At 41.7% G+C, this 26,812-nt stretch overlaps 1 protein-coding gene across 2 annotated transcripts in view; it reads left to right on the forward strand.

Annotated features, from left to right (window-relative positions):
* tubb6 (tubulin, beta 6 class V) overlaps nucleotides 1–23,759 on the forward strand; it is a 34,063-nt gene extending 10,304 nt beyond the window's left edge. The window contains exons 4-7 of one of the 2 annotated variants that reach the window (XM_033639201.2): nucleotides 154–269; nucleotides 504–632; nucleotides 821–1,657; nucleotides 22,922–23,759. In XM_033639201.2, coding sequence (XP_033495092.1) covers nucleotides 154–269; nucleotides 504–632; nucleotides 821–1,639 — 1,064 coding nt within the window. In that variant the 3' untranslated portion in view covers nucleotides 1,640–1,657; nucleotides 22,922–23,759. The remainder of the gene's footprint in view (nucleotides 1–153; nucleotides 270–503; nucleotides 633–820; nucleotides 1,658–22,921) is intronic. The other variant, XM_033639199.2, reaches the window with a different exon arrangement.
* The last annotated feature ends 3,053 nt before the right edge of the window (nucleotides 23,760–26,812 follow it).

Below are 26,812 nucleotides of genomic sequence, written 5' to 3' on the forward strand. Positions count from 1 at the left end.
AGATTGTAGATCTGTCTACTCTGTCCTTCTATCCCCCCGTCTGAGAAATGGGTCACCAGTTGAGTGTGTGTCTGCACGCACATTCCCATCTGTTGTGGTGATCATTTTACATTTCACAGATGGATTTTCTCTGTGCTGATTGGTTGTCTGCAGGTCAGACAGGTGCGGGGAACAACTGGGCCAAAGGTCACTACACGGAGGGGGCGGAGCTCGTTGACTCGGTCCTGGACATAGTGAGGAAGGAGTGTGAGCATTGCGACTGTCTCCAGGTGAACAAAACTTCAGGTTTTTAGCGTCTTAAAGAACTTAAGTAACAGAGTAACTACTCTGAAAAAGGAGCTAAAAACAAAGTTCTTAGAGCTTCGAGAATGTCCCTCCAGTCCAAAATTGCATAATATCTAACATTTGGGAACTTTGTCTTCTTTAGTTAAATGAACCCCTCCCCCCCATCTCTCAACACTGTTTACTGTGAAATGACTGTTTTGCTGTAACTCTGCCTGCAGGGTTTCCAGCTGACTCACTCTTTGGGAGGGGGCACCGGGTCAGGCATGGGCACCCTGCTGATCAGCAAGATCCGGGAGGAATACCCTGATCGGATCATGAACACTTTTAGCGTCATGCCGTCACCAAAGGTATTCTTCCTGCTTTCTTTTATGCCTCTCATCTACTCTTTTCACTGAAATCCTTAAACCATTACCCCAAACCTTCTTCTTATGGCGAATGCAACAACTCCACAGACCACCCTTTCTGTAGTTGTTTCATGTCTCCTCCTCCTTGAAATTTTAACATCTCTGTATCTGATCTTCTTTTGATCTATCAGGTGTCAGACACTGTAGTGGAGCCGTATAACGCCACCCTGTCTGTCCACCAGCTGGTTGAAAACACAGATGAGACCTACTGCATCGACAATGAGGCCCTTTACGACATCTGCTTCCGCACTCTTAAACTCACAACACCCACCTATGGCGACCTTAACCACCTTGTGTCAGCTACCATGAGCGGCGTGACAACTTCACTCCGTTTCCCCGGGCAGCTCAACGCAGATCTCCGCAAGCTGGCTGTCAACATGGTGCCTTTCCCCAGACTCCACTTCTTCATGCCAGGGTTTGCTCCTCTGACAGCACGAGGCAGCCAGCAGTACAGAGCACTTACTGTCCCTGAACTCACCCAGCAGATGTTTGATGCCAGAAACATGATGGCAGCCTGCGACCCTCGCCATGGACGATACCTGACCGTTGCAACTGTCTTCCGCGGGCCCATGTCCATGAAGGAGGTAGATGAGCAGATGCTGAACGTCCAGAACAAGAACAGCAGCTACTTTGTAGAGTGGATCCCCAACAACGTCAAGGTGGCTGTCTGCGACATTGCGCCCCGGGGGCTCAAGATGGCCGCCACCTTCATCGGTAACAGCACTGCCATCCAGGAGCTGTTCAAGCGGATCTCCGAGCAATTCTCTGCCATGTTCCGCAGAAAGGCTTTCCTGCACTGGTTCACGGGCGAGGGCATGGACGAGATGGAGTTCACAGAGGCGGAGAGTAACATGAATGACCTGGTGTCGGAGTACCAGCAGTACCAAGAGGCCACTGCCAACGACGGCGAGGAGAACTTTGAGGACGAGGAGGACGAGATCGTCGAGTAAGGAGGCTGAACATGTCTGGTAAAACTGAGAGAACACTGGTGGAGTGATTATGGGAAGGCAGAGTAAAAACATTAAATATTAACAATAAGACACAAGGAGTCGGTCCATTTGAAATTTGATAATTGGCCCTGTTATTACATTATAAAGTGAAAATATTACCCATTGGCCTCAGCTTCAGATATTTAATTATTTAGATTAATATGTTAATTAAATATCTAAAAAAAACCCAAAAAACTTAGTACTCTTGTTCCTTGTAGCAGCCTGATCTCACTCCCATGTCGTCAAACTATGCCGGTTGGGCAGTGACCCTGGCGTCTCTATAATGACATCGGGGGCACCCTTTAGCATCTGTGTCAGACTCACCGTACTTTTCACAAACTATAATGTGAACCCATCAATGTCATTATTAGACATTCAGAGCAATAGACATAGTTTAAAGAGTGAGAAACTTCCCTTTGGGTTGGCGGGAGTGGATGTCAACAGGTCCAACAAGCACAGGACTTTGACCCAGGAGGCCAGAGTTCTAGACCAATAAACAGCAACATTAGGGTTGCGGGGTTTGTGCTACTCAAAGCCAGGTGTTTTCATGCATCATCAGCAATCTTTTTCCTAACCATAACTAAGTATTTCTGTTGCCTAAATCTAACTGTCGACCCCTTCTGCGTCAAGATACAATGCAAAAGGCCTCCCCTGGTGTTATTATAGTCAGGCTGTTCTCATGCACTGGTTGTATACCAGCAAAATGTAACGCACCAGAATTTGTATAAATCCTGTGTAATCATGAGCCACTAATTGTTATGGTACTCATGTATTCGGGAAGGCTGCAATCGGGTGATGAACGCTTAAAGTAAAGAAGAAAGTTGTATAAAGAGCAGGAGGTGGGTTTGGGTAGTGGATGGGTCAAATAAACGCATGACTTACATGTTCCTTTTCCTAAACCTCACCTATGTAACTTTATCCTCCTAAACATAACCTACCTAACTTTACGTTAAGTACGTAATGTGACAACCCTATTCATGCAGTGCTTATCATATACAGTACAGGCCAAAAGTTTGGACACACCTTCTCATTCAATGTGTTTTCTTTATTTTCATGACTATTTACATTGTAGATTCTCACTGAAGGTATCAGAACTATGAATGAACACATGTGGAGTTATGTACTTAACAAAAAAAGGTGAAATAACTGAAAACATGTTTTATATTCTAGTTTCTTCAAAATAGCCACCCTTTGCTCTGATTACTGCTTTGCACACTCTTGGCATTCTCTCGATGAGCTTCAAGTGGTAGTCACCTGAAATGGGTTTCCAACAGTCTTGAAGGAGTTCCCAGAGGTGTTTAGCACTTGTTGGCCCCTTTGCCTTCACTCTGCGGTCCAGCTCACCCCAAACCATCTCGATTGGGTTCAGGTCCGGTGACTGTGGAGGCCAGGTCATCTGCCGCAGCACTCCATCACTCTCCTTTTTGGTCAAATAGCCCTTACACAGCCTGGAGGTGTGTTTGGGGTCATTGTCCTGTTGAAAAATAAATGATCGTCCAACTAAACGCAAACCGGATGGGATGGCATGTCGCTGCAGGATGCTGTGGTAGCCATGCTGGTTCAGTGTGCCTTCAATTTTGAATAAATCCCCAACAGTGTCACCAGCAAAACACCCCCACACCATCACACCTCCTCCTCCATGCTTCACAGTGGGAACCAGGCACGTGGAATCCATCCGTTCACCTTTTCTGCGTCTCACAAAGACACGGCGGTTGGAACCAAAGATCTCAAATTTGGACTCATCAGACCAAAGCACAGATTTCCACTGGTCTAATGTCCATTCCTTGTGTTTCTTGGCCCAAACAAATCTCTTCTGCTTGTTGCCTCTCCTTAGCAGTGGTTTCCTAGCAGCTATTTGACCATGAAGGCCTGATTGGCGCAGTCTCCTCTTAACAGTTGTTCTAGAGATGGGTCTGCTGCTAGAACTCTGTGTGGCATTCATCTGGTCTCTGATCTGAGCTGCTGTTAACTTGCCATTTCTGAGGCTGGTGACTCGGATGAACTTATCCTCAGAAGCAGAGGTGACTCTTGGTCTTCCTTTCCTGGGTCGGTCCTCATGTGTGCCAGTTTGGTTGTAGCGCTTGATGGTTTTTGCGACTCCACTTGGGGACACATTTAAAGTTTTTGCAATTTTCCGGACTGACTGACCTTCATTTCTTAAAGTAATGATGGCCACTCGTTTTTCTTTAGTTAGCTGATTGGTTCTTGCCATAATATGAATTTTAACAGTTGTCCAATAGGGCTGTCGGCTGTGTATTAACCTGACTTCTGCACAACACAACTGATGGTCCCAACCCCATTGATAAAGCAAGAAATTCCACTAATTAACCCTGATAAGGCACACCTGTGAAGTGGAAACCATTTCAGGTGACTACCTCTTGAAGCTCATGGAGAGAATGCCAAGAGTGTGCAAAGCAGTAATCAGAGCAAAGGGTGGCTATTTTGAAGAAACTAGAATATAAAACATGTTTTCAGTTATTTCACCTTTTTTTGTTAAGTACATAACTCCACGTGTTCATTCATAGTTTTGATGCCTTCAGTGAGAATCTACAATGTAAATAGTCATGAAAATAAAGAAAACGCATTGAATGAGAAGGTGTGTCCAAACTTTTGGCCTGTACTGTATATATATATATAGATATCATATATCACTAATATCATATCAGCAGTTATGTATGCATTTTCACAAGCTATCATACAAACCGTTGTATGAAGATGCGTCGTTATAGCAACACTTCTGCCCAAGCAGCAAAATATGATTAGGGATGAGATCACATTGAACAGGAATAAGTTATTGTTTCATAAACTAGACATCTAATGGAATAATTGAAAAGTTTATTAACAAATGAATCCAAAGTGAAAATAATTGTTAGCTGCGTCCTTAAGTTTTTCTCTACTAAGCAATACTGAAACTGACTGTTAAGACTGTTCTTAATATTTTCCACGATAGCTTCTGTCTTCTATTTGCCATGTGATGTTCATGGCAAACTTAAGAACTTCAACAATATTGAACATTTTATATACTTTCATTTTAGGAGGTGTGTGTGTCTGACTGGAGGAAATCTAATTTTTTATTGTGTTAAACACAGTTTTTGTGCCTTAACCTCACTAAACTTTAACTACAGAGACATCACATTAGAAAAGGCTCAGGTGACTTGTTTTGGAAGGCAGTGACATATTAGTCATTTTGTTGTAGGAATGCAAAGAATACAATGTGTTAACAACACACAAAATGTTTGGTGATGGTAATATAATAATAATAATAATAGCTAATATTTGAATTTAATGCAGTGAAAATGTGCTGTAGGTGTCATGCACTGATTTACAAGATGTTAAAACTGTAAGTGGAAAAGTGAAGGCATATTTGATGAAGTTTACATCACAAACAAACAAACAGACACATGATCCTGATCAGTCCTTTTGTACTGTACTGTGTTTGAGTGTGTTTGTTGTTTTCAATCTGTGGTTTTTGTACACGTCTAGAGTGGCTGAAGAGAGGTTAAAATAAAAGCTTCTTTCAAGGCCTTACACTGTTACATGTCTGCTTGTGCTGTGCTTTTAATTTGTGCTGTATCTTATGTACCACTGGATCTGTCTGCATATTTATGTTTTACATGAATTGTTTGGCTCTTTGTTCAGGTGCTTCTTTTTGTGCATTTAACCTGGTGGTTCATTGCTTGGGTCCAGACCTTTAAATCCGCAGAGTTGACTGTTTTGTCTGGTCATCACATGAAATAGTGGTGTCTCGCTTAACAAAGCAATCAATCCAATGGATGCCACAGTGGTACCAGTGCTTAGCCAGTTAGTGCCAACACCCCTAATCAAGGACGTGAGGATAGGAACTACATGCTAATGTACCTACAGTATATAAAGTTAGATTATTTGCATCATTTCAGGCCATGCCATTGTTTTGAAGGTCCATAATTCCAAAGCCTTAACAGTCTGAAAAGGAATATTTCTCTGAAAATGTGTTACACACTCTTACAAACAGAAGTACATAGCTAATAATTAAACAGAATGACCCTATCGACCCTATAGCCATTACCTGCCCTGCTCTGCCTCTGATTGGCTTACCCTGATATTCTTACCTTGACCTTTATCAGTCTCACTCCTCATGCCTAAAACTAACCAACCAGACCAATAAAGGAGTTCTAGTCAGTCAGGGGCAGAGTGGGGCTGGTCATGCCTTAGCCATAGTCGGAACCGGTCGGAACGCCTGATGATGTCATTCTGCAAAGTAATTAGCAGACCCAAATGAAATTGCTGATTTTTTAAAAAAAAATTATTATTATTTTTAACCAGAACCAGATTGAAATGTTTTTTTGTTGGTTTTTGTTTTGTAATATTATAGATTCATTAAAAAAAATCAGTTCAGTTGGAGTTCTGTTCTGAGAATTCTGTACGTGCTGATTCCATGTGGGCCTGATAACTTGGGCTTTGGGTCCTATGGGCCATTTTTCAGGGGTGGGGCTAACTGAAGAGTCAATTTGTCCGACATCACGGAAACCTTCACTTAGTGACCTCTCTTTCCTGTTCGGGCTGCTGAATAATATTCTTAAATTTGTTTTTACCCCTACCAGATTTATTTTACATAAACTGTGTGTCTTATCTCCTTATCGCCCGATATTGTAGACAAAGTGCAGCAAGACTCTGAACTGCTTCCTGTTTAGGACTAAAGATTGAATTGCAATACTTTTTGACTACTTTTTGATACGATAGTTCCCAAATTAAAACTTTTACAGGGATAGACAAAAGTCTTTTGCAGCTGCTTTATACTGAGACAAAATTTAACAGTAATGGATTTGAGAAGTTTGGGTTCTTTTTCTGTTCAGATTATAAATGCTTTAAATAAAGATTTAATGCAGGAGTTCTGTTGAGGTTTCCAAACCACACATGGCCACTCTTTTAGGACCTGAAATCACCCCACCATACTGACAAAATACCACATCAGAGTGGAGAGAGAATCAACCCGTCAACAGCATGTTAATCTCTGTCAGCCAGCGCTGTGTTCGAGAGTTGATTGCCCAGCAATTCTGTTTGTGTTGTGGATTATGTGGAGAGTAGCAGCAACCATCGCTGTCAAAGACAAAAATGCTTTGCTCATGTCTGTCGGCCTGAGCTGATGTCTGTGGATCTATTCTCCACCGGTGGCTTTTTGTATCTCCGCAACACGAGGTATTCAGCCGACTGATGGACAGTTGGCAATAATCATTTTGCTACTGTGACGCATCAGTATTGTTGCTATGCTTCATTTAGCGGCTATCTAAGTGAGAACGTTTTGTCTGGTCCTCACCGTCTCAAAGTGAGAGTTAAGACTTTGGTATAGGTTTAGAATTAGGTCAGGGTGTGGGGCTGAGGAATGTATTATATCAGTGATGGCACTTGTCCAGACATCCAGCTGCTGTCTCGGCCAGAAAGTCAGCTGGGACAGAAATAATCTTCGCCTGTATGTTTTTTTTTCTGGAAGCAGAGGAGGACAACTTTTCTGAACTGTGTTGGACTGAAGATATATTTGCAATAATAAAGATTTTAGACATTTAGCTGAAACTCTCACATTGAAAATTATGTACATTTTTAGGACATACTATACTATGACATTTTTGATGATTTTTTAAATAACATACTAGACTATGTTTTTTTTAATGAAATTTTTTAGGACATATACTGTGACATTTTGAGGATTTTTTAAGACATGCTACACTATGACTTTTTTTAACGAACATTTTTAATACTTACCATGCCATTTTGTATGACATACTATACTGTGACATTTTTATGAAAATCTTGACACTAAACAGTGACTCCAATGATTTTTTTTTTTTATCGTGTTTTTTTTATGACTTTCTTTTTTTAATGACATACTATACTTTGACACTTTTTGCAAAAATTTTGATATACCACACCATGACTCTTTTGTATGGCAAACTCTGACAAACTATGACTAACTAGTATGACATTATTGTGAAAAATTGTGATACATACTGTACGATGGCTTTCAGATATTATTATTACTATGACAAAATATACTGACATTATGATATTGTGGAAATTTTGACATACTATGCTATGACATTAAAAATGATTTTTTAAAATGACATACGTTGACATTTTTAAAAAAAAAAAAAAATTATAAACTATGCTAGGAATTTTTTAATGAAAAATTTAATACATGCTATACTATGACATTTTTTACTGCATGCTATACTGTCAGACTTACACTTATATTCTCTATCCCTATGTGTATCTGTGTTTTTGTATGCATTGCATAATAGACTGTGTGCCCTCAGGATTAATATAGTATCTATCTAGAACATTTGACTGATATTGCCACCTGATTTTCATGAAATTTGGTGTGAGAGTGTAGCATGGGCCAAAGAAGAACCCATTACATTTTGAAGCAGATCTGACTTATGGGGCAAACAAACAGCTTGTTTGTCACTCTTGTTACACTGTGAGCATTTTGCCTTCGTGGAATAAATGCCATACATTTCAAAACCCAGTAGATGGTAGTAAAGTAAAGTAGAGACAAAAGTGCCAGTTTTAGAAATACAATGACTCTGTATCACAATCCACATTCAGAGATACCAGTAATCCTCTGGAGTAGACTTCACATGTAGCTGCTCAAATTTTATACAGAAAGCAGTCGTTATGAAAGATTCAGCAGATTCATGGAAGAGCTGGTACAACTGTAACGCTGCTTTTTTCTCAAACTTAAGTTTGGCTCATGCAACCACTTATAATCTGACTTGCATTCAAATATGAATTGTCTGCAATAAACTCCACTGGAGATATAAAGGCAAAAAGAAATATTTCCATTTTAGTAGTAACAAAACTTAACCTTGTCCCCTTTTAGGGACAAAAAAATAAAAACTCCTAACTTCAAAAAATTTGAAAAAGGAAACAATTTCTACACAATTTTGAAAATACAACTCCCTCATGAGGCGTCCAGGCTAAAGGGAGTTCTGTCTCCCCACCAGCACACAGCTCCTGACCTGCCTGAAACAGCTCATTTGAATTTCCCTCCTTTAGTTACGCGACATTATTTCCTAACTGCGCAATTGGCATGGCACACAGTGCCTGTCTGCAGGCCATTGAGTCGCACCCCCAAACAAGCCTGCTCTGAGCAGAGCCTGAGCACAGGCTGCAGAGTTTGAACCATTGAGGAGCTGTTGAGGAGACGCCATGTCTAGGAGACGCTGCTTTCTTCATTGTGACTAAAAATGATCCTTGTTTGGACTGCCAAAGGGCAAAGGAACAAAGAAGAAGTGGTTGGAATTTATTTTCAATACAATTTCTCCACAGTACAACCTGGACCTTTTATTGTGTTCCCCCTATTTTCCTGAGGACTGCTTCACAAACTGGCAACACATTACTGCTGGATTTTCACAGCAGCTACTGCTGAAAGACAGGGCAGTTCCCATTGTTGGACAAATCTGGAGATTCGGGATCACAACCTGTAACTGTGCTTTATGAGTTGTGAATTTGTTGTGTAAAACCAAACAAAACATGTAAGTTGAATAATGCTGTTGCATGTAGATAATGTTAGCTAAATGATGACTAATTAATTGATGTCAATATATCAAGTTAAGCTAGTTAACAAGAATACTAATTTTATTGTTATCTATGTCAAATCGCTTGCTAGCTAGTTTCATGCTAGGAATAAACCCACTCCTCCTTAATTTCTGCGCAGAACTTGTGCTCACTATTGCTTTGCACATATTATTTTAATCTTTATTGCCTCAATAGAAAGAGCAAGGTCAGGGAGGAGACAGTGGACCAGAGGCCAGCAAGGATGATCATGCAGGGTCTTCACAGGTGAGGAGAGATTATAACTGGCTGAGAGAAAATATCTAGAGCATAAAAGTGAATGTGCGATTAATTTCCACAGCTATATCACCACTACTATTCTTGATTCTATTTCTAAATTTTGCTTTGGACATTTATTATCCATATTATTGTAATAGATAGAAGAGGGACAGGGAGAAACCAGGCAGGTATCAGGACAGGGACCTGACAGCATCACCAATTATCAGCCCAAGGCTTTACAGGAAAGGAAAAATTATAACTGGCTAAGGCTATAGGACAAGAGTGACTCTACGATTAATTTTCACAGCTATTTCAGAACTACTCTTATTTATACTCTAAAATGTTTTTTTCTGTATTGCAATAGCAATACTACTGCATTATTTGTGTTTTTTAAAGGCAGCAGGTCATGCCATTTTTCTTTATCTTGATGAATTTTGCACATCTATGCTGTCATATTTGATGATTTGTGCATGCAAAAAAAATCAAAGCTACACTGTATCCCCCTTGTTAAACATTAATAATTCGACTACTGGCTGTAGGCCTGGGCTAACTGGCTAACCAAAGCTATTGTTTAAAAATGCTTTTGCTACTCGGCATACAGTAAGTTAAACTGCCAGCTTGGTGGTGTCAGTAAGATGAATTTAATGACTGAATTGTGGAGAATCTAACAGAGCTAAGATGTTCAGCATGTCCATATTGACAAAAGTTGAAACATTTCTATGTGTGATGCCCGAGCTAAGCAGCTACTGCCGCTAGCACAAGCAAGTCTTAGTGGTCAAGCGAGTTCTCAGCTGACAACTGCTAAATAACTTAGTGTGTATTACATTAGCTAGGTATGTCAACCAGTGGTTAATACTAGTCATTCAGCTAATCTTAACTGATGTTTTTCTAAAGCCAGCTGCTAACGCCACGTAGCTAGTTGTTGTGAAGTCAGATAAGGTAAGAGGAGTGATGTTTCTGATACACGCTGTCTCTGGGCTGCTGGGGATAGGTCTCAGACAGTGAAACTTGGACCCCACCTCTCCTCCACCCGGACACTGAGTACGGGCTCCCTACAAGGATGTGTGCTGAGCCAACTACTCTACATCCTCTACAACTCTGACTGCAGACCTGCCCACATCAGTAACACCATAGTGAATTTTGCTGACGACACGACAGTGGTGGGGCTGATCTCTGTGGAGATGAGTCTGCCTACAGGGACAAGGTTCTGAACACCACAAAGACAAAGATGCAAATGCTAGCGTGGCTAACGGACACTTATATGAGTCCAACAAAGCTCATATCCTGAAGCTGTTTACATCATAGCTAAGCCACTAGCTCACCTTGGCCAGTCTGACCATACATCCCTGCTTTTGATCCCAGCATGTTGAGGGGGATGAAGCTCTGGCAGAGGAGATGAACCTCTTCTTTGCCCATGTTGAGGCGGACTCATTGGCAGCAACGTCACAACCACCTATCAGCAGGGTCCACACACTCACAGTGGAGGAAACTGAAGTGATGGGTACACTGAGGGCTGTGAACCCCAGAAAGGCATCGGGGCCAGATGGTATGGCTGGTTGGGTTCTGAAAGACTGCGCAGACCAGCTGGAGGGGGTTTGTCCTAGTGCCGCTCCCCAAAAGGACCATTAACACTCTCAATGACTACCGTCCAGTAGCACTCATACCCATCATTATGAAGTGTTTTGAGAAGCTGGTGCGGAGGCACATCATTGACAGTCTACCACTGGCTCTGGACACACACCAGTTTGCCTGCAGAGCCAACAGAATCACGGAGGACGCTATGGCTACAGCTCTCCATGCTGCTTTGTCCCACCTGGAGCAGCGGGGAGCTACGTGAGGCTGCTCTTTATGGATTTCAACACCATTCTTCCCCACAGACTAGTGTCCAAGCTGACAGAACTGGGTCTCTCACCACCCATCTGCTACTGGATCCTGGATTTCCTGTTGGACCACTCGCAGAGGGTTAGAGTGGGCCCCAATACCTCCACTGCTCTCAGCACCGGCTCATCACAGGGCTGCGTGCTGAGCCCCCTACTCTACATCCTCTACACCTATGACTGTGCCCCCACCCACCCCAGCAATACTTTTATAAAGTTTGCTGATGACACCACAGTGGTCAGACTCATCTCTGGGGGGAAGAATCAGCCCACAGGGACGACGTGGAGTGGCTGTCCAGGTGGTGCAGCAATAACAACCTGGCTCTTAACACCACCAAGACAAAGGAGGTGATCATCGACTACAGGAAAAATAAAACGGACATTCAACCACTCTACATTAATGGGGACTATGTTGAGAGGGTCTCAACCTTTCGGTTCCTTGGCATCCACGTGGAGGAGGACCTGACCTGGGGCACCAACATCACAGAGCTGATAAAGAAGGCACAGCAGAGACACCACGGCTGTCATCAAAAAGGCACAGCAGCGTCTGCACTTCCTGAGAATCCTCATGAAGAATAATGTTACTGAGAAGTTGCTGGTGACCTTCTACCGCTCAACCACTGACAGCATTTTAACATACTGCACCTCAGTATGGTTCACTCACTGCACTGAGGCAGACTGGAAGAGGGTCCAGAGAGTGGTCAAGATGGCGCAGAGGATCATCGGCTGCCCCCTCCCCTCTCTGAAGGACATTTATACATCCCGCTGAGGGAATCATCAGAGACAGCACCCATCCTGCTTCACACCTGTTTGTCCTGCTGCCCTCTGGCAGGCATTTCAGGTCCATCAGATCCAGGACAAACAGGCTGAGAGACAGCTTCTTTCCACAAGCCATCACTACATCGAACACGAACTTACACTAACACCCCCCCCTCAATCCTCTCTCATCACTTAGTATTTATGCTACTTACTTTACATTGCGCGCTGCTTGTCTTATATTGTGTGTTATATATTGTCTCGTGTTACGCGACAATCCTGTTGCAACTTATCTGTATTTCTTGTCTGCACCTTAGAAGTAGCCCCCACAATTTTGTTGTATATGTAGCATCCTTTTGTTCCTGTGCAATGACAATAAAGGCTTTCTATTCTATTCTATTCTATTCTATTCTATTCTATTCTATTCTATAAGCCCAAACACAGCATTTCAGACAGAGGTGCTGCAGCAGTGAGCAGTATAAGACAAATAATGTGTTTTGAACATTGAAGCATGTAAATCTATTTTACTAGACCCCAATATTACATATTTATATCAATATGACCCTGGAAATAACCACAATAGGTCTCCTTTAAACAATTAGGAAAAACTGGAACAGTAACAGCCTGAACTGCTGCTAGCATCCTCTAGAGGCTGCAACGTTCATTACAACCAGCAGTGGAGATAAGTTTGTCCTTAGGGCGGTGCAAGAGGAAAGGTCATGGGGTTATTTAACCCGTTGAACTCTGCAATAGAAATGGTCTTTTGAGATCTCAGAAGCACGGGATGTTAAGGGCACTTGCCAGTAACCCTTTAGCAAGTCTAGCTTTGTGACGTAACGAGCAGCTCCAACCCTGTCTATGCAATCCTCCACACGAGGAAGAGGAAAAGAATCTGGTTTAGTAGCAGCATTTACTTTCCTAAAATCAGTACAAAATCATTTGTGTTCCATCGGACTTTGGCACTAACAAACACAGGGAACTCCAGGTGCTGGAACTAGGAACAGCAAGGCCATGCTTTTGTAAATACTCAACCTCCCTCTGCATTTGAGCTCTTTTAGTTGGATTCACACAATAAGGATGCTGCTTAATAGGAAGGCAATCACCAGTATCAATATCATGTTGGAAGAAGAGAACACAATGATGTCTCCCTTTGAGGCCTTTGAGGCAAGGTTGGTTTCTGCCCCGGTTCTGGCCTATGCAGACTTTTCACGCTCCTTCATCTTGGAGATTGACGCTAGTCATAGTGGTTTCGGAGCTGTCTTGTCTCAGGAGGGCGAGGGTGGTGTTAGGCCTATAGCTTATGCCAGCCGAGGTCTCTGGCCCACAGAGCGCAACATGAACAATTACAGTTTCATGAAGCTGGAATTTCTGGCCCTTAAGTGGGCAATGACTGAGAAATTCCATGAGTATTGTTGGGGCACAAATGTGTGGTCTTCAAACTGGGGGCCACAGAGCACTGGTGGGCTGCCCAACTTGCTGCTTTTGACTTCGAGCTGAAGTATCGATCAGGCCGCAGCAATAAGAACGCTGACGCACTTTCTAGGCAGTACACATCAGGCTCCAGCTTGGCCGAGCACCTACCTGGCACTTCAGTCCTAGCTCGTCTTTAGCAAGCAGTCTGCCCAGACTCTATAGCAGCAGTAACTCAGTCCATGGTATCTGCCCTCCTGTTCCACTCGCTTTCTGACATTCGCTCCTTGCAGGAGGCGGACCCCCTCCTGAAGGAGGTCTTAGTCTTTTGGAGACGACAAGTTCGGCCAACCCCAGAGGAGAGGCGACAACTCTCCAGACCGGTTTTGGCACTGTTGCACCAATGGGACCGCTTGGTGGAAAGAGAAGGTGTGCTCCACCGTTGGGTTTTCCGTTCGGATGGAAAATCTCCAGCTTATCTTGCCTGCTCTCCTGAAACAGCAGACATTGAAACAGCTCCACCAGGCACACGGCCACCAGGGCATTGACTGAACCACCGAGCTGGTACACTTTTCATTTTCATGTTTATTTGATAGGGACAGATACATATACATAGAGAATTGCACAGCAATTAACCACTGCAATGTATCACAGCATTTGTAGCTACTGCTAATTTACAATGCCCGTCCCTAGAAAGGCCTTTAAAAAAAAACCATACAAAACAACATACACATACACAACAAAAACAATACACATATTTACATACAGATACACATCATATGCATATTGTATACCTACACTACCTCCCACCCCACCCACCTACCTACCTCTACAAATGACTACATAACTGATTACCTTTTAAAAATTCCTTCAGTTTAATTTTAGAATGTCGACAGTTTTGTTCTGTTTTAAGTTGGATAGGCAGTCCATTCCATATATTAGCTCCCTTTATGACAAAGGATGTCTGGCCAAAGGAAGTCTTCCGGTACGGCACTTTACAGTTCCCTGCAGTGGTATTCCTAGTGACCAGTCCCACTGCCTGTAACGGTCACACCATGTCACTGAGAACCTGAGGGGCCTGGCCATGTAAACACCTGCGTATAAGATTGGCATTTGCAAATGCAATAAAGTTGTCAGAAGCAGGTTGACGACAGTGATGTTACTGGCCAGGAATGTGCTCTGACATAAAGCAGTGTGTCGGAGAATGTGAGCGCTGTCAGGTCGCGAAAAATTTGGGACCAGTGTCACACAGCTTGCCTGCTTGCATCTAGGCCAAACAAGATTGTGGCACTTGATTTCACCATGTTGGAGCCTTCCCGGAACGGGCTAGAAAACGTTCTGGTGATGACAGACGTGTTCAGCAAGTACACTGTAGCTGTCCCAACTTGGGATCAGCATGCTTCTACTGTGGCTCAGGTTCTGCTGAATGAAGGGTCAGTGTTTTGAGAGCTCTTTAATCCAACAGCTCTGTTGTTTGTATGCTGTAGAGAAATCTCACACCACCCCATACCACCCTGCAGGCAATGGACAGTGCGAGCGGTTCAGTCGGACCCTCCACAACCTTCTACGCACACTACCAACGTTGCGGAAACAGGATTGGGCCTCCTGTCTTCCACAAGTGCTGTTCTGCTATAACACCACACAGCATCAGGTCACAGGGGAGTGTTCATTCTTTCTGATATTCGGTCGCGAACCTAGGCTTCCTGTCGACTTTTTGTTGGGTCGAGTTCAGGACCCCATACCAGGGAACGTGCAGGACTGGGTGGCTGAGCATCAGGCCAGACTTAAGGTGGCCTTTGAAGGGGCACAGGAGCGGTTGTTGGCTGCAGCTGATCAGCGGAAAGAGCATCATGCATGAGGCGGGTGCATGAGGCGCCACTGCAGGTGGGTCAGTTGGTTTACCTTCGAGACCATAGCGCTAGGGGTCGACATAAAATCCAGGACATGTGGAGTTCTGTGGTCTACCAGGTGCTGAGAGCCCCGCTGGGTGAAGGAGCAGTTTACACGATTGCCCCAGTGAGTGACTTGCACAAAGTACGCCATGTGCATCGCGACATGGTGAAGGCCCAAGTTGGGCCCACGCCTGCTGTTCCGCCTGTTACGGCTCTGTCGCCATCACCAGCTCCTATGGGTAACTCATCTAGTGATGATGATTTATGGTTGCTAGTTCCTGAAACTCCTTTGCCACCTGCTGTGGTTAGAACTCCTGGTCCCATGGAGCCCCTTGCTGTGACTCCAGTCGGAGACACACCTATTCCTGCTACCCCCTTGGCACAGGGCAGACCTTCTCAGATCAGTGAGGAACTAAACTTATGTTCCTACCAACATCAACAGAAGATGTATGAGAACTAGCACTCTGAAAATTAGCAGTGTCAACTTCAGATTTTGACCTAAGCTCCAATTCTTTCATCTTCTCTTCATGTGCTAACCATAACCTCTCCATTTCTAACTTCCTCCCCTCTTCTCTATCCTTGGCCTCAACCTCTAGCTGTTTTAGTTTGAACTGCAACTCCAACTCCTGTAAATGTAAAGATTGAGAAGCTTGAGTTTGCAACTCTACAGCCTCTGTCTTGCTGGCAGACACCTTAACAGACTGACTTGAGTCTGAGTCTTCAGACTCCCTGGGAAGTACTCCCTGCTCAACAAGCACAGTGATTATTCTGGTTTTCAGTTCATCGTTCTTAAGAGAAGTTGATGCAGTTTCAATGTGGTAATGCTCTGCAATGGACATGAGCTGTGCTTTGGTACAATGAAAAAGCTGCTCTGTCATAGGAGCTTCACCAAACGTCTCTAGATCAAACTCCATCGTGAAATTACAAAAATGACTTTATGCAAATTTACAAAAAAAAATACTACTTGAGGCCGCACACAAAATAAGCTATCCCTAACACAAAGTAACATTCCCACACAGAACAAATGCTACAAAACAAAGCACAGTTAACAAGCTACAAACAACCCAGCACAACACAATATAACACTTCCACACAGAACTAAAGTGTTAGGAAACAAAAACACAGTTGATATCACTGTAGACCTACACAAAGCCAGAAGTAAGCAATCAAGACTTACAAAGAAATCACTAGGTTGATAACCATAGCAGTTACCCCATGACTATTTCTCGCCACACAGTATAGAAATAGTATTAACAATACTGCCACCATTACATGAGTCAGCACAACTCAAGCACTAAACTCTACTCTTACTCCACTGAGAAGAAAGTAGGTTACACAAAATGTAGTCCCTGCAAAAAGCATATGACTATACAAACACAAGGCTCACACGGACAAAATGAAAGCGTGAGCACTGGCACTTCACACTCAAACTGCCAGACTAATGAGGGTTACAAATGTTCCAAAAGAACACCACTACAACCCAGTATTTAACAGAAACTACTGCGCATAACAAAATAAAATTGCTCTAACTCCCTACATTCACACAGAACACGTTGCGTGTGAAGAACAAAGGCCAGCAAATGCCACCACATGCTATCACTAAATTAGAAGTTGACGTTTCTAACTAACCTCCTCTAGAGCTTACCTGGTTTCCTCTCTATCTGAGACTGAAATTCTATCTAACTAGAACTCAACTAGTCTTCATCGGCTTTCCCGGGCAAGCCAGGGGCCACCCCAGGGTTACTGCACAAAAACAATAAAGTGGTGATGGTCACACCAACACCCACCGGCTTACTTAACCAGGCAAGCTCTCAAAAAAAAAAAACTTACCTCATGTGGCAGCATAAGCATGAACCTTCTTACTAACAAACAAAATATAAAATGTCAATCTAGGGGTACAAAAATTAACTCACCTACTCCAAACTAGGTTTTAGACGAGCCCCCATTATGTTACAACCGACTCAGAGTCGCAACATAATGAGGGACACAACACTGGGTTAAATGCAAAAAGGATATAACATTTATTTACAAAAAGACAAAAAAAGGGCAAAAGAACACAAACAAAAGCTGGAATCTTGAGCCAGGGAGTTGAGAGAGAGAGAGAGGGGGCAGAGAAAGGAGCCACTTATATAGACCCAGCCCACAACTTCACACAGGTGCCCTCAATCACTCCTTAGTGAATTGCACCTAGAACACAGAGACTTAGAACAGACACACACATGCAAAACAGTAACAGAACACAGAGTGACACATAACACAATGAATATTGCGGAGGGCGTGGCTCATCACATAAAGGTGTATAACATCTCAAGGGTTTCACCAATCACCACGCAACTTTCTAGGCGTATGACCACACATAATCTGAGGGGAGCACTAGAGAGCTAATTTCTTATCTAGGCCTAACCGCCAAATCGATTTTTACTAAACTTGGTAGATATGTAGAACAGGACGCCTCAAGGTGACTGGAGAAATTTAACTCTAACTGGCAACTGGGTGGCGCTATAACAACAAAAAAAATCTTAAAAATGGCTAAAATGTGACCGATCGCTGTGGCTCCCCCTGTGGCCGAATGTTTTTTTTTTCTTCTAATTTTTGGTATGACTAAGTCATGGTATGGTATGCTGTACATAATCACGGAAACTGTCAGTGTCATTCTGTCAGTCAGTCATTCTACCAGTGCGCCCCACTTTAAGTTTAAGTTAAGTTTATTTACTTTATTAATCCCCCTGAGGGGAAATTCAATGTTTTCACTCTTGCTTGTCAATTACACACAGGTCCAAAAGACACACACATGCACAAACAGGACCTATACATGCACAAAGTGGAGAGATGTCAGAGTGAGGGGGCTGCCCTTGGTCAGTCGCCCCGAGCGGTTGGGGCGTTCAGTGCCTTGCTCAAGGGCACCTTGGCAGTGCCCAGGAGGTGAACTGACACCTCTCCAGCCACCAGTCCATGCTCCATATTTGGTCCAGACAGGGACTCGAACAGGCGACCCTCCTGTTCCCAACCCAAGCTACTGCTGCCCCCTGACATTTAAGTCAATACAACATATAAACACTTTAACTATCTGCCTTTCAACGTGCTACCTCAACTACTAATGTACAGTTTTAGCCCACTTACTATCCCACTATTGACAATGGTGCTACTGTGCTTTCAGAAAAGCAATATTGATATTGCTTTAAATTGATAAAAATTGATAAATTGATATTACTACTGTGTCATTAAAAAATATAAAAATCTGTCATGTTTTTCTGTCATGTTCATCAGATTTTACAAAATAAAAGCACAAATCATATTGATCCAAAGGATTTTAAAATGTAAAAACATAAAGAAAATATTTCTTAACACCCTCTATGTTATTTGAACTGTATACATCATTTAGTATTTGAAATATGCTCATTTTTTTGAGCAGAGTGTGAAGGTGTTGTGATAAGGTCATCATCAGTTCCTCTGGTGCCACTGTGCGTTTTGCACCCAATGTAACTTAGCACAGTTATGTCATTATGAGCGTACAACGTGATGACTTAGAGGACAGATGCCTTCTTCTGCAAAAACAATGAATGCTCTAGCTATTTTGGCTTTTATTTTAGATTGATATATACAGGATTACACAAATGATTTTCCTCAGCTATTACAAGGAAATTTCTGGGGACATTTTGGTATAATTACAGTGAAATACTACGTTTGCGCGGCATGTGAGGTAGGGTAACATAAGGTATGATAATGGGGAAGACAAAAGCCTTAGCTTTCTGCTGCTAAAAGAATCAGTGTTCTAGCTATTACAGTTGTAATTATGGATCTGTTTAAATAGGATCGTGTGAACAATGAGCTCCTGTGGCAGTCTGTGGGAGGTCAGTTTTTAAACGGTTAAATCTGAAGGAGTCATCCTCTGGACAGCAAGACCGTGAGATTCCTCAAGTAAAAGTGGATCACTTATCTTGATGGTGATGCTGGGGGAAAAATGTTATCATGAGTCATCCACTGGATACCTTGAATTAAATCAGACGAATTGAGCCAGTAGTTTAACTTTATCACAGAAAGTACCATTTCTTTCGTAGTTTTTCTTGGTCTAGGCTTCTTCGTTTTAATAAAGCTAAAAATTAAGAGTGAGCATCCAAATTTGTGTTGGCACTTTTTCTTTGTCCTGTCTGTTTCAACATGACATTGACAATTACATGCACTAAATATTCCCTGTTTTGCCCTTATTCAAAAACGGCAATATTCCTACTAAGCTGTTTACCTGGCAAATGAAAATATTCCACTAATATTCCCTTTTACATCTGGCCATGCATACTGCGATTAACATGCCCTAACATTACGTTTATCACGTTAGAATCATAGGCTGAATATAAAGATGGACGACATGACTGCTCCCCCATAGTCAGTCTGACAACTGTGGCATCTTCCAATTAAGATGTGGGAAATGTCAGTATTATTGTGGTTTAAATAGCATTATTTGGATATACATACTGTGCATTCAGAATATGTGTCTCAACTGGTTTTTTTTACCATAGTTTGTGACACGACCTCTTGTCTGTTTATGGTCAGGTCTGTGTGTTGTCATGGATACGTTGTATACAGACCAACTTGCCAGCAGTGTGCAGGCTGAGGTAAAGATGCATGCCGAAAAGAAAACCCATATTTCTGGTCTGAAGAAGACCTTCTTCAGACCCCCCCCCCAGCTGAGACGCATTTTCTGAATGTGTATACATGTCTGAAGACTGTTCCTAAAACCCAGAAAATATCAATATATCTTTTTTTTTTAAAGATATTTTTGGGGGCATTTTTGCTTTTAATTGATAGGAAAGCCAAGCATGAAGGGGGGAGAGAGAGGGGGAATGGCATGCAGCAAAGGGCCACAGACAGAGAGTTGAACCCAGGCCGCTGCACATGGAGCACCTGCTCTATCCACTAAGCCACCAACACCCCATATTTCCAACATATCTTAATTGGAAGAAAGGTTAATTCAAAATATCCAGATTATGCTGTTTACACGACCTGTATCAAATTCAAAACACTGTTATATTCAGAATAATAGTGGAATATTAGCGTGCATGTAAACATAGTCAATGTTGTAATGGCCAGAGACAACATAACACTCAAACACAAATGATAGCAGGCAGACAAGGTCAGTTCAGTGATTTCAATGAAGGTATACTGTACAGGAATTGTAAGGCTGGTGAAGGTCAAAAACAGGGGGGTTGTCCATACAAACAAACAAGTCCAACAAGGAGCAGGTGAGGGAATCAAACAAATCTCAAAAGCCAGATAACAGAAAACAGATACAGACACTAGAAAGCAGCAAGAAGCATGTAGAAACTATGAGGAACTGACAGGGGGTGTGTGTGCGGTTATAAACCACAAGGCTGACAAGGGAAAGTGAAAACAGGTGAGAGGAGGTGGGTAAAATCAGGAAACTGCAGGGCTGACAGGGGAAGTGGGTACAGGTGTGTAGATATGAGGGGATGGCAGGTGGTTTACTTTTTTCTCAGTTTGTACATCCTCAATTCCTTCCCTTGCATCTTAAGGCTTATTTATAGCTGTACATCGGCTCTACACAGAGCCTGTGCCCTAGGCTACGCATGTGGCCTACACCGTTGTGAGCATTTACACTTGTGCGGTGGTATGTCTGTGTCGCTCTGTCCAAAACCCTAGTCAGCAGTAGGGTTTGTGTGAAGTGCTGTAAAGTTTGATTGATTTGAACAGACTTTAAACATCGCTTTAGTGACAATATCAAACACAAGTACACAGTTTGGCTCCATTACAACTCACAAGGTTCACAGACAAAACAACTGTCGTATACTGGACTTATTTCCCCAACAAATACAACATGCTAACATTATTAGCACTAGCCAAATAACATTTCACATTGCATAGATTAACCTGGTGGCTGTCAGACTTCTCTCTACTCATAGGCAGCGAGGATAAATCACACACTTCAAATGATATTTTGTAGGTGCTTTATTCTCTTCACAATTTACCATTTATCTGTGAAATAAAAGTTTTTCAGTTTACAAAAATAAACAAGAAGTTTGTGTCACCATGACATGTGATTACATTTCTAGAGAGGTGCGCGTCAGGCTACACCATAGCTACGGCATCAATTCAGTGCCAAAAGTATAAATCCCACTTGAGGAAGAGACATGAGGAGAGAGGAGTTGAGACAACAGGCATTTATTAAAATGAGACATCTGTGGTTTGGAGCTGTCATTTTAAAGTGATGTCAATTAAGTAAGAGGTGTGGTGCATGTACATCCCCTGTCCATTGTTTTGTTAGAGCCAACTGCTGTATTTTATGATCTATCAGATCGGCATTAGGGTACACATAAGCAACTGAGGGATTATCATCTGCTGAGGCGACACTCATGTTGAATGTGGGCAGTCCCAGACACGGAAACCTATAATGTTAGCTAGCAAAAATGTCTTTTCCTCTGAGAAACTTTGCAGTGCATACTCTTGTTATTGTTTAATTGTTGTTATTGACTCAGTAACTTCACTTATTGGTAAATGGACCTGCATTTATATAGGGCCTTTCTAGTCATCTGACCACTCAAAGGCTTTTTACACTACGAGTCACATTCACACACACATTCATACACTGGTGGCCAAGGCTACCATACAAGGTGCCACCTGCTACTCGTTTTTTTTTAACACACTCACACTTACACACTGATGGAAGCATCATCAGAAGCAATTTGGGGTTCAGTATCTTGCTCAAGGACACTTTGACTGGAGGAGCCGGGTATTGAATCACTAATCTTCTGATTGGTGAATAACCCACTCTACCTCTGAGCCACAGCCACCTACTACCGCAAAGGATACACCTGTGCATAGCTCTCACAGCAAGCCACCTCTCTCCTCACCTCTCGAGGTGCATTTCAGGAATTGAGACATCCTTTGAGACATTAAGAAGGTACGCCTTTGAGATTGACTTCACGGGCAGGAGGAGGGGGGAAGAGAGAAGACGAGGAGGCACAAAATAGGGAAATGTGATGAGCCTCAGAACTGGCAGGAGGGACTGAGGGCACTTTGTGAATAGTTGGAGGATGGCAGGTCTGTGGAGTGAGAGGATGGACTGGGGGAAGTGAGCTGTGAAGGGAGTGGAGGCTGTTAGAGCAGCACATTAAAGGGATAGTGCACCCAAAAATGAAAATTCAGCCATTATCTACTCACCCATATGCCGAGGGAGGCTCAGGTGAAGTTTTAGAGTCCTCACAACACTTGCAGAGATCCAAGGGGAGAGGAGGTATGGGTGAGTAGATAATGGCTGAATTTTCATTTTTGGGTGCACTATCCCTTTAAAGAACATGGTGTCATAATCACATTTGCAATGCTCAGCTGTCCACTTACTTTTGTCCATGTTGTGCATCTCGATGTTCACAGAGACCAGTGTATGGATCTTTTATTAATTAAGTTTCTCAAACATAGTGAGTCTACAGTCTTAAATCACAGAATGATTTTCAGGACGGACTTTGTGAGTTTAACTGTGATTGCTCCAACAGGTGGAATGCAGAGCGGCAGTCTGATGAGCCAGTCAGAGAGCAAGATGACAACTTAAGCCCAATCACATAAAGGCAGAGGCGGGCCATCATCTTGAAAAAAATCAACTGTATGCAACGTGAATTTTTCCTGGTTTTCTGAGTTTTAGGCATGTGTGAATTAAAAATAGCAGCATGATCAGGATCACTGGTTCTATGTAATATGTTTATGTTATAAATTGAATTTGAAACAAATTAACTGATTTTTATGCAAATGACTTCAAACTTCAGCCCGGCGCTGACGGATAAAAGGTTCATTCTGTATGACTCTGCAAAACACTGTATCAGGTGAAACATTTTAGTAACTAATTATTCTTCACATGGTCAAAAAAATACAAGGTTAGAGTGAGGAGAAAGACTGTTACTGTGGTTAGATATTTTTAAAAAACAAAACACAGACAATAAAGGCTTTCACACCAACACTTACACATAAATAATAATAATAATAATAATAATAATAAAATGTTTTTATCTAAGAAGTCTTGCACAGAGAGGCAGGAACAGTCCTTCTGTGTCTAACATGTCTGTTTGGAGAAGCGATATTGTTTATGTTGAATTAAATAGAACAGGATCCAGATTCACTGCAGTGCTTTATTTCTATTTGTAGTGATGATTTAACTGGAAATATCAATGTTTTCTCATTCTGGTGATGGAAATAGAAATGTATTCATAAAAGTAAACCTACAAACAAATAAACACAACTATAAGTTCATTTTCACACACATTAATGCTTGATTTTCCTGACTGGATGCAAGATGTTTTTGTCAATAAATCATGTCAATAAATCTTTTTGGACTCACAACTCATTGTTGTTACTCCTGAAGAATATGGGCTCATTATGACCCCTAGTGGCCAAAATTAAGAGCTGCAACAACAAGTGAGAGTCAGATAACCAAGGAGCCTGTCACTGTAATAATAACACTGCAAAACATCACACAGGAAATTAATGGAATCAGAATCAACTAAACTTTTGTCATTTAAGTTTTGTCTGATTGTTTAGCCACTATCTTTAAAACTATAGGAAAACTCTAGCAAAACTCTGTACACTAACCACAAAACCTTAGACCAAACCAGCAAACATTATATATCTCTTGTAAAGGCACACCATTCTTGCAAAACTCTGCTGCTTTAACACTGCTATTGCCGCCTAGTGGTTGTATGCCTACGCAAGCCAGTCAAGTTACACTTACAGTTTACAGCCATGTCTGTAAAAACACAGATGCTTCACACACATCTTCCCCCCGACAGCACAGAAGATCTATACAATCAACACACATTCAAGATTAGAGTCATCGAGTCAGTATCTGACCAAATGTCTCACCTTCGGTTTCTGAGATATGAAGTTGAGTAATGGCTGGAAAAATGTTTTAAGCAGAACATTATGATGTCACAGTAAAGCTGACCTTTGACCTTTTGATCTGATCACAGGTGGACAGCGCTAAATACAAGTGTAAACAGCCACCAAGATGCATTGTGATCCGATCACTCACACCACTTGCTGAGGTAGTCTGGGATGTATTTGACCATATATCTTTCATAAACACAAATGTGTCCTGATGCATCCATGACAAGGACTACATCATCAGTGCAGGACCTGGTGGTTGTTTTGGTGACAGTGCACTAGTGCTCTATAACTTACTATTTTATGTGGAGTTGGACAAAGTGTTGCATGAACATTCATTGTTTTGCTCTATGGCAGGAGATGTACTGAATTCTGCTGACAGCGATATCTCCAGGTGTGTTGACACAGTGACTAGCGAGCTAAAGAGCAGCCAGCAAAAGTGTGAACGTAATAACTGTGTGCGGGGCAGTTACAAAATCTGAATACAAGTGGTCAGCTCACAGGTGTGAACAGTGATGTGTCTTGGATGTCCATTTGTTTTTGGATCACCGAAACATGTGTTAATACCAGCTCTAAACAGGCTGCAATGTAAACGTTTTTGCAAAATTTTAAAAAATCCCCTCAAGGTGTTCTTGAATATTGCATTCACAAGAATGAGACAGACAACGTCACATTGACCTTTGACTGCCAAAATCTAATCAGTTCATCACTGAGTCCATGTGGGCGTTTGTGCCAAATTTGAAGAAATTTCTTCAAGGTGTTCTTGAGATATCTTATCACAAGTATGAGACGGACCTATGTACGTATGTTAACAAAATTACATGGATGGAAAATTAGCAGACTTCTGAGCATGCTTTAGAGTTAGCACCTTTTTGTATTTTGAAGAAAACACATGATACAAACTTGCTGTGTCTTTAACAGGTTAATATAACTTTCGGTTGTTATTTTTCCATCGTGATAAAAACCTCAAACCATGAGGAAAGTTTGTATTCAGTGGTATTTGAAATTCAACAAGGTTTACAAGTTTTCTGTCTGTCTACCACGTTAACTGTGTACAAAGCCAGATTTTATTAGAGTTCAAAGTTAAGTGCTATTTTTTTTTTATCATTTATGGATTTTGATCAGATGTGTATAAAATGAGGGGCAGATTTTCATTTAGGATTGTGGATCTGTTGTGAAGACACGTCTTATCTCTGAAGGGATACAATTACAGTAAAATGCTGAGTTTACACTATCCTTTATTGCTGATGCAGTGCAACTGATTTCCTTTGTAGGAGCTACACATGTACACAGTAGAGATAAGATATACTGCTGCAGTTAAAGCCTAGTCAAGTCACAGCCCATTTTCTCTTATAATCATTAATCATTTTCTCCATCTCCTTCTTATTCTATGCTTTCTTCTTTTTTATATCATTCAATTTAATTTTCTTCCCTCCTTCTTCCTCATCCTCGTCTTTTTCCTCTCCTATCATCACTTCCTGTATTTTTCATGAGCAGCCACTAGGAAGAGCTGCGGCACAACTTATTTACTACCAACAACTGAATCTAAGTCTTCATAAAGGAACACTCTAAATTTATGCACTAATACATTCCGTAAGCGTGTCAAGGGCAGTATGTGTTTGAGAGTGTGTGTATGTATGTGATGTATTGTACAGCTACTTTTGTGAGGACCAATTTAAGTTTTAGATCTTGAGAGTGCCGACACTGTTGTAATGTGAGCACGTGAGGACATGTTTGCAAAGTGAGGACATGTTTGTAAACTGAAGACATTTTTGTAAACTTTGAACAATGTTGTCAACGGAGAACAATAAACTAAATGCATTTTTGTAAAGTGAGGACATGTTTGAGATGTGAGGACATGTTTGAGAGGTGAGGACATGTTTGTAAACTGAGGACAATGTTGTCAACTGAGAACAATAAATTAAATGCATTTTGTAAACTGAGGACATGTTTGTAAACTGAGGACATTTTGGGAAACTGAGGTCATTTTTCTTTTTTTAAAATTGAGGACATTTTTGTAAAGTGAGAACAATGTTGTCAACTGAGAACAATCTAAATGCATTTTTGTAAAGTGAGGACATGTTTGAGAAGTGAGGACATGTTTGTAAACTGAGGACATTTTTGTAGTCAGGACATCTTTGTAAACCAAGAACAATTCTGTAATCTAAAAGCTTTTTTGTTAATTGAGGACATTTTTGTAAACTGAAGACATTTTTGTAAACTAAGGACATGTTTGTAAAGTGAGGACATTTTTGTAAACTAAAAGTATTTTTGTAAACTGACAACAATGTTGGAAACTAAATGCATTTTTGTAAAATTTAACTTGTCCAACTTTAGATTTATTAGGAATAACCTAAACCCAGAGTCGGCCAAGCTATACTTTGATGCCATGATTATGCCACACATGTCTTATTGCATAACAAGCTGGGCCATGGCCGGTGAAACAACTCTAAAGCCAATTGAAACAGTTTATAAACAGGTTTCAAAAGTATTAGATAAAAAACCTAAATCGT

The sequence above is a fragment of the Epinephelus lanceolatus genome, chromosome 20 (genome assembly GCF_041903045.1).
Source record: "Epinephelus lanceolatus isolate andai-2023 chromosome 20, ASM4190304v1, whole genome shotgun sequence".
NCBI classification, from domain to species: domain Eukaryota; kingdom Metazoa; phylum Chordata; class Actinopteri; order Perciformes; family Serranidae; genus Epinephelus; species Epinephelus lanceolatus.